The following is a 14,895-nucleotide window of genomic DNA, read 5'->3' on the forward strand; positions in this document are numbered from 1 at the left end:
ATTAACTTGGGGGTCCTCGATGTGAAAAGGTTTGAGAACCACTGACCTCCTAGACAACATAAAAACACTGAACCCTCCCAGAATTCCCCAAATACATTTTTTAAGGGCCCTTGGAAACTTCCTAACCTTTCACCCCATGCTATACGGCAGCAGTGCATCTGTGCACGCATGCGCACAAACTATTTTCTGTGACTAACCAGGTTCTTATCTGATAGGATGTGTTTACTGGGTAATCAACACGGTTATTATCTGTTTGCTGAGGGCCCTTTCAGGCTTTAACTGGCTCCAAGGTCAATCAATAATAATCCACTCTGTTGAATGACCAGTGTTAAGCTTGCTAGAGCAGTGGTTCTTGTGGATCCCCATAAGATGTTTTGGGGGGTCCCCAGTTGACAGTGAAGTGACAATTCAAGGACCTTTAAGACCTTCCTAAAAAAAATGAAAAAGACATCAAAAGTAATCAACAAGCTATACATATAAGAACTGGTCAAACATTGGCCAAATTGTCAAATAATATAACAAAGAGGCAAACATTTTGAAAATAGCCGATATACAAGCTCACAATGCCTCGTGTTGTGAGGCATTGTGAGCTTGTAGATGGGTTATTTTCACAATATTTATTTGTGGAACCGAGTCAAACAAAATGTATTGCCTCAGACAGCTTCTACATTCCAAGTGCTTGTCAGGGTGGGCGGTCCCCAGTTCCAATATGATTATTTTGGGGGGTCACGGCCTGAAAAGGTTGTGAACCACTGAGCTAGAGCACTATCCTTCATCAGGGATGTCCATTTTCATTTCTTTTTGCAATATCAGTTCTTTAATTGGGGTCCTGTTAACCTGTATTTTGTTTGTCTCTGTCTCCCCACAGCAAGGCAGTCTGTTGTGGTGTACAATATAATATCCCAGATTTGTGTTAATTGATAATGAATGCAAAGTCCTTCCATTTAGCACAGGCCAGAGAGCACATTATCTACCATTTCTTAAGTGCATGAATGGTTCCCCTGCTACACAAAATTAATAAACCATTATTACCCTGTGCAAGTGTGTTAAACACACTTTGTCTGTCATGCATTATTCTTTGAAGTGGTGGTCCGTGGATAATGGCGACTGGCAAACTTGGACCATGCAGTTGCAGTTCACGTGTACAAGGAAACTTGTGTGTAAAGTTACAAAGTATGCAACATCACAGCCAGTGTGTAGCAAAAGTAAGATAATACAATCAATATAGCAATGTCTCCTATTAATCTTCTTCTATTATTTCCCTTTGTAATAATGTTGATTGATTGATTGATGTACTTTATTTAGTAAGACATGAGAACAACAGTACATGGAAGTACAAATGTTAGGTTAAAATGTTCAAATGTAAGGCTAATCAGTGTTTTTATTTTATTTTTATTATTTTACACATTGTTAAATGTTATGTTTCTGGTTTTGACTGTGTGTGTGTGTGTGTGTGTGTGTGTGTGTGTGTGTGTGTGTGTGCGTGCGTGCGTGCGTGCGTGTGTGTGTGTGTGTGTGTGTGTGTGTGTGCGTGTGCGTGTGCGTGTGCGTGCGGGTGTGTGTGTGTGTGTGTGTTTGCAGAATGCACACACTATAGTGGACTCTGACTGCAGACCAGTGGTTCTCAAACGTTTTAATTTCAAGGACCCCCAGTTTGCTATGCATCATCAGGCCATATGGACCCCACCCCATCCATTTGGGTCCATCTGCTGTAGTAGGCTGTAGGCCTACAATAACCTTTTAACTCTATGACAATAACACTCTATGAGTGTCTGACGCAGACAGACCTATTTGGTTCCTAAGTCCTAACTATCAGTGCTTTAGCTGGCGGTTGAACTTGGACCCCACTTTTGAGAATCACTGCTGTTAGACACACACACACACACACGCGCGCGCGCGCACGCACGCACGCACACGCAGTGGAGGATGCAACGTCGACGCTCAGCGGAGTGCGGACCCGGTGGGGAGCAGAGAGTAGTGCAGTGAGTGGGACTGGGAGAAGAAACGCGTCGACATCTTTGATGGATTTATGATCCTGTTTGTAATAAACATGAGGAATCGCGCTGTTGTGAGTATTAAGTCAACATTATACCGCGTTTCTGCGTGCGTCTACACACACTACGACCAACCAAGAGACATTAATAGGAAAACGATCCGTTTAAAAACGTCATCTGAGGTCAGGCTAACCTGGCTAACGTTAGCCCCCCCCTCCCCCCCATTATGCAGTATTTTAATATAACAAGTAATATTAACTATTACTACATGTCATTGGTTAGGTTGGGTTGACTGGCGTTCTTTGTGGGTTTTAATACATGTTAGTGAGTGATAGTAAATAAACCGGTTGTAAAGCTACAGTGCGCGGAACAGGCCACTGTCACACCGTGATTGGTGACCCATCATAATCGGCGACTCTAGACGAAGCAGATTTGGCATTTTCGACGAATCCAAACCTAAAAAAGGACGGAGGCTGTTGTAGTTACAGAGAAGCAGGGGTGGAAAAGGTTCTCGCATATTTTACTTTAGGGACAGTATCAAAAATTGGAAATACTCCAGTAAAAATATACCTTAAAAAATGTACCAAGTACAGTATTTGAGTAAATGTACTTAGTTACTTTACACCACTGCAGACGAGTCACACATTTTGATCGCACACTGGCAATCATAACGTGTTAGATCAGCTTGCAAAAGGCTGGACATTGTTTCCACTTGGAAATGTACAGGCTATTTATTTAACCTTTTCAGCTTTTTAACATGATGCTGTGTGGTGTCGACAATAGGATGTTGACAGCTATGGTAATCTGACGGAATTGCACCATCGGGAGCAGTGGTGTAAAGTAACTGAGTACATTTACTCAAGTCCTGTTTTTAAGTAAAATGTTTAGGTATTCTTTACTTTACTTGAGTATTTCCAATGTTCTGTACTTTTACTTCTACTTCGCTACACCTCAGAGGCAATTATTGTACTGATGTTTATACATTTGAAAAATTGTGAGACATTCTGCATAATGAGTATGTTCTACTTTTGGTACTTTAAGTACATTTGGATACCAATACTTTTGTACTTTTACTCAAAGTATTTTGAATTCCGGACTTTTACTTGTAACAGAGTATTTCTACATTGCAGTGTTGAGACTGTTGTTGAGTACGTTTTCCACCACTGGTAATCTGACGAAATTGCACCATCTGGAGTCATAATTCGACAGGTCACCTGTTTCTGTGCAACACCGACACCGTTATGGAGAAGAGAAAAAAAACTCCCGATACGGTCCAAGCTATAGTCTGGTCTGACTGCGGTTTAGCTTTTTAGTGAACTGAATGGATCCAAATTAGGACAAAAGTCAATTTTATATTTATTTATTTATTAGAGTACTTACAAATTCGTCATAATGTTTGTGCTCTTCTATATATCATAGAATTGCAAAAAAAATCCAATAAGGGTGCCGTTCCAGGGAATAGACGGAGCCCCACTAGCTCCGTTATTTTGTCACTTAGTGGTCTAGAGTACTGTTATTTCAGGTCAATTGTTACAGATCAAATAACAATAAATAATAGATGCAGGCTATAACGGTAACACGGCATCTATTTCAAAGTTTAAGGTAATATTGTACAATAATGTGGAGTGCATTGCAACAACCGAACCCCATTGACATTTAAGACTAAACAAAGGAGGTGTTGTCGTATAGCTACATGAAATGTGAATGAAAACGTAGACCTATTTCCTCATGGAATGTCCATACATGTTGACCGACAACATGAAGATTCTATGGGTGCGTTCGGAAATTACGCACCGGAGCACACTCGCCTATTAGTTTGTATTGGCCAGTGCGCTCAGTGCTGTATTTTCGAACGCGCCCATAGTGTTGGTGGTAAAATTTATGCTGTACTAGTGTGAATGTGTTGTTTGCATGCAGCATAAAAACAAAGGCTGTTTTGATGGGATGGGGTGGGGGGGGTAAATCATCTGCAAGAATGTGAAAATTAGATCTACAAGAGTCAGTTTGTCTCAGTATTTAGAAAAGTGCATATAAATTCCATGTTTTATGAGGGATGGGATGATATGAAAATTACATGTTTTGATTGATTGAATACTTAATTTAGAAGTACAGTTTGAATACAAGATCAACTAAATAGGATTAAAAAGCCAATGAAAGCCTAATGGCTTGTTTCAAATGGGGTCATTTTGTACTCAATTCAATGAATTCATAGTGACATTAAATGACAGACAGATATACACTGCTATGCAGAACATCACGGTTATTGTGGCAAAAATAGTTGCGATTAACGATATAATCGCGATAATCAAAATATTCGTAAAACTTAAAATGCCACTTTTGTTAACCACTTGAGCCCCCAGCATCCTCTTTCTGCTATTCTGGTGGTAACGTTCGCCAATAATAGTCGATCTACAAGCTCACACGAATAGATTTGTGTAGAGTGAAATAAGAACCAAATGCGCTCTTTCCGTTTTATCAAGTATAAGAAGGGTTTAAGTGGTGCTGAATTTGCAGCTCAACAAAAGCCAATTCATCCTAGTGTATGAAGGACAATTTCACGATAAATTAAAATCTCTATGATACGATAATTGGGAGCGTTTTTTTATCACGATATTATATGTATTTATTTTACCTTGATTATTCAATCACCATTTGCCAATAAACGTGCAACATTGTTTTTCATTTTCAGTGACATGTTTCAAGCCACACAGCTGAGTACCAAATTGCCTTCCATCACCATCATCATCATCAGCAGCACTGTCCGGAGGTAGTCAGTGGAATGACAAACTCTCATCCCTCTGGGTGACACACCGACAGACAGACAGAACAATGCACAGGGCTGGCAAATGCTGTTTTTGGATCCTCGTGTCCCTCCTTGCCACTCATCATACCGCAGGGGCCTTCTCACTGGGTTCGGATGGAAACCGCACGGAAAATGGCACCGCCATGGCAGATGGCGGATTTGTCCCTGCGGTGCACTCTAAAGTAAGCCAGATCATCGCCCGGGAGGGGGCCGCTGCGCTGATTGATTGCAATGTCACCGGAGACCCGTACCCGGACATACAATGGTTCAACTCTCACGGAGCCAGGTTGGACACAGAGACGAGTAAGTTACAACTCATTGCGTTCTCCTCTCGGTGTCACTTGAAACCCAAGTCTCTCTCTTGGGTCACGGCAACAATGCTACACTCTCATTCTGTGACTCCATTATTTAACACCTACTGTACCTGAACCAAAAGCAGAATGTTTCCCTGTTGGTTATATGCCTGTCACAATTATTACAGCTATGGCCGGGGTGGCCATAGCTGAGTGGTTAGTGAACCCGCCTAGGGAGCCAGAGGCCCTGGTTGCTCCAGGTTCGATTCCAGGCCATCCCAGCATATGTGTCGATGAAATGAAATTTGTCCCTGAGCAAGACTCTTAACCCCTAATTGCTCACAGGTTCTCATTGGAAACAAGACCGCAAGGACTTTCATGAACGACCTGTTAAAAGGAATTATCCTTTATCCTATTACATAATCGTTTAATCGCAATTATTTTTGCATAATTGTCATAATTCCATGTTGAAATATATATATTTTCAAAAATCTTCAGAAATAGCTGATATACAAGCTCACAAATTTTAATTTGTGAGCTTTGTCTTCTGCCCTTTAGATAACTTGATGTGGATTCATTCACTGGCACTATGACTCAATTCTAATGCCTACCAAAGTACTTAGGCTAAGTGTAAGTTCATAACACATGTAAGCCTACGTATGTGACTGCAGGGGAAACAGACCAATATTAGTACGCTGCTGTATTTGTGTGTGCAATGTGTTCTAATTTTTATTCATATGTTCAACAACAGAAACGCATTAAATCGTTAATCGCAATTATTTGTGTGGTCAGGTAAAATTTCCTAATCGTGGCAGCCCTAATTGGTTAGCATTTTATCATTGTATGTTAACGTGTGATTGATATGTGTGACCTTTTGAGGACTAAAGCCACCCCGCTGTAATAAGTTGGAATCAAAAAGGTTTATTTGTCACTGCTTATGTACGTACAAGCAGCACCTTTATAAGCAGTGACGGATAAACCAACAAAACGTCACACATTCAATCACAGATAACATCCCATGATAAAATGCTAACAAAAAGGGCAACATTCTGCTGTTGAGACTTCCATCCAAAGTGCTTAATTTGGGATTATCTTTTATTTATTGTTGTAATATAGTCTAGTAGTAGTCCTAGTAGGCCATCAAAGTCCCGCCTGCTCTCAAACGGATCGTCTTCGAACACCATCTGTTCTGCCACGCTGTGAGGAGATTATATCTAGAGGGGCAGTCATGTTCTAGTGGTGACGACTGCAGTTTTCATTGACCGTGTTGATTATGTCTAGAGGGTTAAATGGTGGTGTGGGCGGCGGGCGCAATGCAGTGCTGAGTGCCGGGGAATAAACGGAATCACACTTAATATCGCAAAAAGATTTGATCACAATAGGATGCTCACTCAACGTCAAACCAAGACCGCTCGTGTTACGCAACGTTGGAGTTCATGTTCCAACATGGCTGGTTATGTAACTGGGGAAATTGTATGGCACAGCACAATAAAATGTACCAATACTCACAGTCTGATACTCTGATTTATGGAACTCTTGCTTAAACCCATTAAGACCTGAGGCGGATTCTACAAATGCCTTTATAAATCGGTAGTTCTCAAACGTTTTCGTACTGCAAAATTATTCAAGATTTTTCAAAAATAACAGACGTGCAAGCTTGCAGCGCTTGTACATCTGCTATTTTTGAACAGCCAACGCTAAAATCTAAAATGGACACGGATGCTTTCCTGGTTTTAAAAGAGGAGAGCGGGTGGCTGAGACAGGCTTCCAACCCAGATGTTTCGTTGACTTAGCTTCACAATATTCCACACGTCCAGAAATAAACTTTCAGTAACACCTTATGCTGCTTTGAAATTGGCAGCGACAAAAGCTACACAACGACCAAGCCTTGTCAGCCTCACTTTCGCATGCTGCTTTTGCCCTATAAGCTTGCTGTGTCTCACTGCAACGAGAGATAAAAATATACAGGAAACTATAAAGGCTTGGATTAAAAAGAACGGAACTGGCTGACAGGAATATTTTTTCTTCTATTACAAGCAGGAATTGTGTGGAGCGAGAAGGGGAGTGGAAATGGTGAAACAAAAACAGATGATTGATTGACGCTTTACTGTGTGATTTTAAGCTCTGAAAAAAGCTGAAGTTGAAGCCGGCTCAACTTTATTTTGTAGCTTTTGTAATGGCCGTCAAAAGGTGCAAGTGACGGGTGTTGTTTCTTCATCACGCTGGCTTCCATTGAGAATGGCTTCGCTTTTGTCCCTGCTAGTGTGAACGCTGCATTATATAAATAGAATGCATCTCATGCTGCTTTTCAAGCAGCACTTTGTACTGGTATCAATTGGCGCCCCACACCCCAACCACCCACTGTTAAAGCAGATTAATTTATAGCCCAGGGTGTACATCTGGTAGATTTTCCACAGATTACCTTTTTCGTCGCCTTTAACGTCAGGAGACCTGCAGCCTGTGGGCTGAGCCAGTTTGAGCTGGCCTGCCGAAACCTGCCATCGAGCAAGAGAAGCCACACGGTTATTATTATAACTGAGGCGGTGCAAGCGCCTATACCGCCTACTCACACCCACACACAACTGCATCGCCCTGTACCTTTCGGATAGGATCAGACAGAAGGGCATTATTAGTGAGCCATTTGTTAGCTTATTTTGGAATGCGTATCTGTGGCCACAATAAGCAGACGTTCACTCACTAATGTGCACTGCACACACAGCTGTGCAAACTGTGCTAGTATCAACCTGCTGTGGCACGCACACTCAGGCCCAGTGTTTAATTCCTGCCTCTGGTCGGGTGGTGCATCATGTGACCACTTCCTCTTGAAATCCAGTTTATGTCTCACCCAGGGCTGCTCAACTGATCATATATCGTTGATGTCAGGCAGAAACCTCTTATCTCAATATTCTAACTTTTTGTGCTTCTTCGTAAATGAATGCCCTACTTGATCACATTATAGCGTCACACAAAAGCATCAAAAGTAGCAGATCTGCAAGCTTCGCGCCACGTTTCGAGCTTGTAGATCTGCTGCTTTTGCAGTTTTTTAATTTGAATCCTGAAACGTAACAGTTTTGGACATATATATTTTCAAAAATCTTCAGAAATAGCTGATATACAAGCTCACAACGCGTTGCATCGCAACACATTGTGAGCTTGTAGATCAGCTATTTCCACTATTAATTTAGTTTTTTTTAAAGTATAAAGTTATTATATATGTCAGTCATTTCTTTGTATATTTATTTAGGTATTTGTCATATCTGCCCTGTGCAAAAGCCAATCAGAAATGTGCAGATCTACAAGCTCACATATAAATCCTTAAGCTACCTCCCGTTGACCCGTCCACTGCTTGGTGCTTGCGGCCACTTCACCTGTTTAAATATTAAACCCTGCATGGAAGGATGAACAGGGTCACTGCCTGTGTTCCTCAGTTTAAACTCCTCTTGTCCTCATGAAAACCACACTCTTTCTCATCGTAAAAATGAACACAACTGCTTGTAGTACACACCTCCTTACATGTTTGTATCCGCGTATGATTAAGAGAGGTTTGCATTCCTCGCTCTGGATTGGTTTAAATGTTGACGCTAAATGCCTTCAAATGTTTAATGTTTCTCCATTATACCACCACTTACCCTGAAGTATACACACAGTGAAACGGCATTAATCTCAAAGAGCTCCAACAACGGTACATTTCAGAGTTAACGGTTGACAGAACCAGCAGGCAGGTTCAGCTCAGAGGTGAGACACCATTCAATAGAAACACTCACTGGATGTTACCTTGTAGCTTGGCTTCTAGGCCTTTTTTCCCTTTCTTTCATGTAACAGCTGCGAGCCAAAAACATAATCCATTTCCACGAAGTTGTCATATTCCATAAATAAACTGAGTTATGACCTGTGTGTGTGTGCAGAAGCACAGTGTAAGCAAGTTTATCAGAATAGCTGCACACACAAAAACAGCAGCGTACTAACATTGGTCTGTTTCCCCTGCAGTCACATACGTAGGCTTACATGTGTTATGAACTTACACTTAGCCTAAGTACTTTGGTAGGCATTAGAATTGAGTCATAGCGCAAGTGAATGAATCCACATCAAGTTATCTAAAGGGCAGAAGACAAATCTTTTGTGGATTGCAAAGTTAAAACTTGACAAATTTAGAATCCACATGGCTAATAGACACATTTACCAGCATTTGGCTGGTGACTAGACTTAAAGGTGAAGGTGTCCTGGTACTCATGTCTTCCATCTCTGTTTTCTCAGGTGAAAAGTGGTGGCTGTTGGAGAACGGCGAGCTCAACATCACCGACATCGAGTTCGCCGACCGCGGCAAGTACACGTGCATGGCGACCAACATGCACGGCAGCTCCAACTGCACGGTGACACTGCGCGTGGTCTTCCTGAACGGCGACATGGGCATCTACTACGTGGTGGTGTGCCTGATCACCTTCACCATCATCATGGCGCTCAACATTACGCGCCTCTGCATGATGAGCAGCCACCTGAAGAAGACGGAGCAGGCCATCCAGGACTTCTTCCGCACCGAGGGCGCCGAGAAGCTGCAGAAGGCCTTCGAGATCGCCAAGCGCATCCCCATCATCACCTCGGCCAAGACGCTGGAGCTGGCGAAGGTCACGCAGTTTAAGACCATGGAGTTTGCGCGCTACATCGAGGAGCTGGCACGCAGCATCCCGCTGCCGCCGCTCATCATGAACTGCCGCACCCTCATGGAGGAGATCCTGGAGGTGGTGGGCGTCGAGGAGATGAGGCACACCTTCGTGAGGCACATCCCCGAGGGCCACCTCGACCTGCCGTGCGGCGGCAGGATGGCCAGCATCCAAGGAGCCGGGGACGTCTTCACGATCCTGCAGGAGAGAGAGAGGGAGCGCGAGAGGGAAAGCGAGCGCAGTGAGTCACCCGCAGCTGATTCAGATAACTCGTCGCTGCACGAGCAGCCCCAGCAGATCAACATCCAGGTGTCAGTGCACCTCCCACTGGCCGTCGGTGAGTACAGCAGCATACCGGTAGATGCCCCATCTCAGCTCGAGGCCGAACCATCCTCCCCTCCACCCATGGCCCCGCTACATCTCCAGGAGGAACCCATGCAGAAAGAAGAGGAGGAGGAGGAAGAGGAGAAGAAGGAGGAGGAGGAGAAGAAGAAGGAGGAGGAGGAGCAGGAGGAGGAGGAGGAGGAGAAGAAGAAAGAGGGGGGGGAGGAGGAAGAGGAAGGACAAGGTTCCAAACAGGTGGAGCCAGAGCTAGAGCCGGAGGCGGCCGACAAACCTCCCCCTTGCCAGGTCATATACGAGAGCCATGTGTAACGAACAAAATAATCAAAACTACGATCACGACTACCAACCCTGGAACGACGGTCAATCGTCCTGCTATGCATTTCTTTTGTCGGGGGAAAATACAAAATAAAGGTCAAAGACCTAGTCGTTATTTTGCTTTAAAATATTATTTAACTGGTAACTCTTTCTGAATGGAGCGATCTCCTGTTACAGTAGCTCTTGCGTAGGTTGGCCTACGGAGAATAAATCAGCCGTTCTCATACTTTCATCTTTGAATGTACAGTTGAAAGGGGGTAATCACGATCATATTATGTAAAACGCAATGAATTGTAAAAGGGGCCCTTCTATCCATTGGTATTTTGCATAAGACAGACTATTATTTAGTGAGTTCCTTCACACTTTTCCTTAACTACTTTTGCCAGTTTAGTTTATTACAGTACTAGGGTTTATACAATCAGTTATCTGCCTCAACCTGGTCTTCATTCCATTTCTGGAAAATGAAAGCCAAGTCACTTTATTTCGTTTTCGCAACAGTTCCTATTCAACTGCTGTTACAACCCATCCGCTCTTATTGTAAAAAGGATCTGCTTACCTTAAAAAGATGCATGCTGGACTGGGGAAAAAATTAAGCCTGATTTGAAAGTAGATGGTCCACGATCATGTCATGATTATAAGACCTACCTATACAAAAATCTAACAAACCAGGTAAATCTATGTATGTATTTGGGTCAAATGATAGTAACCTTCACCTTATTATGGCATACATTAGCCACTGTTGCTCACATTTATTTACCATTTACTTTGAAATATTTTGAGAGTATTATTATATTATTGTGACCCATTGTGGTGTAATTCCGAACCGTGCACAGCTAATTTCTTTTTTTGCCGTTTTCTTTATCTTATTCAGTCTTTTGTCTTCTTCTGGTCCACATTATGTTCCCCTATGAAAGATGTCCCTGTACTTTTCTACATCCCGTCCAGGCTGGGAAATGGAACACCAGTTGCCTACCAAATGCTGTCAAATTTATCCTGTGGCTGGTTTATCTACCAGCCACTATGACAGGTCATCATCATCCATCATTTGCCAGCCCAGCTAGAGTCTAAAAGATTGGTAAAATACAAAAAAAGTGAATTTGGGTATGTACCAGGCTACAACACAAGGCTACATTCCCTCCCTTGATGATGTCCTCATATTTCATGTTTCCCGTTTTAATTCCCTTGAAAGCCTGATCTACTTGCTTTTGCAGAGGCAGTACATAATACCATGCATTCTGCTGCATGTGACGGGGGAGAGATGTGTGTTTCACACTAGTCGTAAAGACTAAAAGGACTTTTTTTTCTCCCTCCTCCCCTTCCTCTGCTTGGCTAACCAGCCCAGTCAGTGTCGTGGGGGGGGAGATGGAGAGAAACTGGACATTGTTCTGCTTTACATGGTGCCTCTTTTTGTAGTGGAATAAAAACAAACAGCTGTGTTACCGTGGTTTCCATTGCTTTGTTTAATCATATAAAAATGGTCTGTGTGTGAATATCATGTGATCAGTGTTGTGCTTGCTTGCTACCATATCGTTGCTGTCGGGCAGAAACCTCTTAACTCCATATTTTAACATTTTGGTAATGGTCAATGGCTGTGTGCAAATTCAGATCAATTGCTCCAGCCACTGAGGAGAAACGGGCAGAACCAATTTTGGCCTCACCACTACACCACTGCAGAGGTTTGTCAAATTATAGGAGGATAAAAACATAAGAAATTGTGAGTAAGTGAGTGACTCATTGTGAGGGGCCTGACACGGCCTGTCAGACCCTGTGACATCAAACCTATCTCAGTACTGTGTGACATACCCATCACAGGGATGTCAAAAAGTTCATCTACGGTAAGTAAGGCAGGCTTGTGTACTTGAATCTGCAGTGTGCTACTTATAAGCAATAATTTACGTAACAGGCTTTTTTTTTTCTCTCCCTGGGAAGTAGGCTAATAATTGTGGGATCGCTAAAGCGATCACACTACTGTTATTGTCAACACCGTTTTTTGGCCCCTAACTAGTCCTTCATACTTTTAGCTACAAACTCCGTTCCAACTCTTCAACGTTCGGCCTACTCAGGACATGTCGGCTACCATTTGAATTTTTGAAATAATTTGTACTTTTAGAGATATTTCACTTTTTACTTCTAAAAAACTCCCATTCATTTCAATGGAGAAATTCATACTTTTAGATAGAAACTCCGTTCCAACTCTATAACGTTCAGCCTACTTAGGACATATTGGCTACCATTAGAATTTTTTGAAATAATTTGTACTTTTAGAGATATTTCACTTTTTAAATAGTAAAAATACTTAAAAGTTGATAAAAAGAGTAAAAATACTTAAAAGTTGTAAAAATTTGTAAAAGCTACTTTAAAGTAAATAAAGTGACTAAAAATACTTTAAAGTAAATACCTTGAGTAAAAATACTTAAGAGTACTTATATTGAGTAAAAATACTTAAAAGTACTCAAAATGAGTAAAAATACTTAAAAGTTGAAAAAAATAGTAAAAATACTTAAAAGTTGATAAAAAGAGTAAAAATACTTAAAAGTTGTAAAAATTAGTAAAAGCTACTTTAAAGTAAATAAAGTGACTAAAAATACTTTAAAGTAAGTACCTTGATTAAAAATACTTAAGAGTACTTATACTGAGTAAAAATACGTAAAAGTACTCAACATGAGTAAAAATACTTAAAAGTTGAAAAAAATAGTAAAAATACTTAAAAGTTGTAAAAATTAGTAAAAAATACTTTAAAGTAAATAAAGTGACTAAAATAATTTAAAGTAAATACCCTTTAGAACCTTTCAAACCTTTAGAACCTCTTAAACCTTTAGAACCTCTTAAACCTTTCAAACCTTTCAAACCTTTCAAACCTTTCAAACCTTTCAAACCTTTAGAACCTTTCAAACCTTTAGAACCTCTTAAACCTTTCAAACCTTTAGAACCTCTTAAACCTTTCAAACCTTTCAAACCTTTAGAACCATTCAAAGCTTTAGAACCTTTCAAACCTTTAGAACCTCTTAAACCTTTCAAACCTTTCAAACCTTTCAAACCTCTTAAACCTTTCAAACCTTTAGAACCTTTCAAAACTTTAGAACCTTTAAAACCTTTAAAACCTTTAAACCTTTCAAACCTTTAACTCTACTAACACTATCAATACTCAATACCATCAACATTCTTAGCGATCCCACACTGTTTCTTCAGGAACAGTACCTTCTAGTTACATACTAATCACATACTAACAGTCCAGTTTAAACACCACTGCCATAGTACACAGCAGGGTTATTGAATCACTCAAGCCTCTCCAACCACGGAAAGGTCACAGCAAGAGGAGAGGAGCTGCCCACCCAGAGGGACGGAGGGGCAGCTTTGTGTTCCTTTTTTAGATTTTTTTTCTCACAATTTAGTCATTGCCAATTGGCCAGGTCTACTGCTGGGGGCTATAGGGAGAGTGACTGTAGACCACGTGCAAAAAGCAACATTGCCAATTGTGTTCATTGGAGTGCTCGGTCAGGAAGTGATCCTGCATGGGCTTATGCAGTGGTGGATGTGTTTTGTTTTACCTCTATGTTTTGTTTTACCTTTATCTATGCCATCCGGAACCACCACTAGCAGTGAAATTCTAGCTGTCGTAAGCAACTGGATCCAACCTGGGGAACATATATATGCTCCCTAATTAAGGTGCAAGTCTGATAACTGGTGATAATGGGTACAGAATAACATTGATGAGAATTAAACAAACAATACTGATTGTGAAGTTTTAATTCATAATGAACAAAAAGGACTTCAGTCCTCACATAACTACATGAATATTGTTGACAATTCGTGTCAGATCCTGGCTGGCATTTCTTCCATTCAACACATATTAACACAAATCACGTTGTCTGTCTATCCGCGCCCAAATATGGATATGCCTGATGTCATGTTGGTGATGTCATCAACTTGACATCAGGCATAGCCTATCCATATTTGGGCATGCCTGATGTTATGCTGTTGAATTCCTCCCCACCCATTTTTGTGTTGCCACTGCTAGTGTCGCCTACCCTACTGCAAGGGTTCCCAAACTTTTCAGGCCACGACCCCCCAAAATAATCATATTTGAACTGGGGACAACCCCACCCTGACAAGCACTTTGACTCGGTTCGCGAGGCGTTGTGAACTTGGCGATCGATCACAAAGTCTGCCTATTTCTTACGTAATATTTGACAATTTGGCCAATTTGGTATTAAAAATGTCTTATAAGTCCCCACTGACAGATGCCGCCCTCCGCATGAGTACATGCAGTGAAAAATATCACCCTCCCTCCCCCTTTTAAGGACTAATTGTGTTCGTATATAGACATGCACCAGGGTCAGGTGGATTAAAACCCCTACACTCCACACTGGTGGGCTGGTTTTTACCCATGTGCCGAGTGCCCATCACCTTCACTTTTGACGGGTATATTGCTGAGGAACCAAAGAAGTGCAGTAGAGTACTGTTGATGACGAACCAGCCCATTCTGA

The 14,895-nt window shown here is 41.6% G+C and overlaps 1 protein-coding gene across 1 annotated transcript; it reads left to right on the forward strand.

The window, feature by feature from the left end:
• Window positions 1-1,909: 1,909 nt before the first annotated feature.
• On the forward strand, window positions 1,910-11,845 carry mfap3l (microfibril associated protein 3 like). Its single transcript, XM_080451224.1, has 3 exons — window positions 1,910-2,068; window positions 4,684-5,100; window positions 9,345-11,845. Exons 2-3 carry the CDS (start codon window positions 4,824-4,826, stop codon window positions 10,400-10,402), a joined length of 1,335 nt encoding a protein of 444 aa, XP_080307350.1. The 5' UTR covers window positions 1,910-2,068; window positions 4,684-4,823; the 3' UTR covers window positions 10,403-11,845.
• The last annotated feature ends 3,050 nt before the right edge of the window (window positions 11,846-14,895 follow it).

Source organism: Gymnoscopelus braueri, assembly GCF_963280865.1.
Source record: "Gymnoscopelus braueri genome assembly, chromosome: 15".
Classification (NCBI taxonomy): Eukaryota; Metazoa; Chordata; class Actinopteri; order Myctophiformes; family Myctophidae; genus Gymnoscopelus; species Gymnoscopelus braueri.

Bases quoted from the DNA above. Each gene is read 5' to 3' on its own strand.
- mfap3l (XM_080451224.1), top strand. From the start codon at position 4,824: ATGCACAGGGCTGGCAAATGCTGTTTTTGGATCCTCGTGTCCCTCCTT. The intron at 5,101-9,344 runs GTAAGTTACAAC...CTGTTTTCTCAG, and splicing joins CAGGTTGGACACAGAGACGA to GTGAAAAGTGGTGGCTGTTG.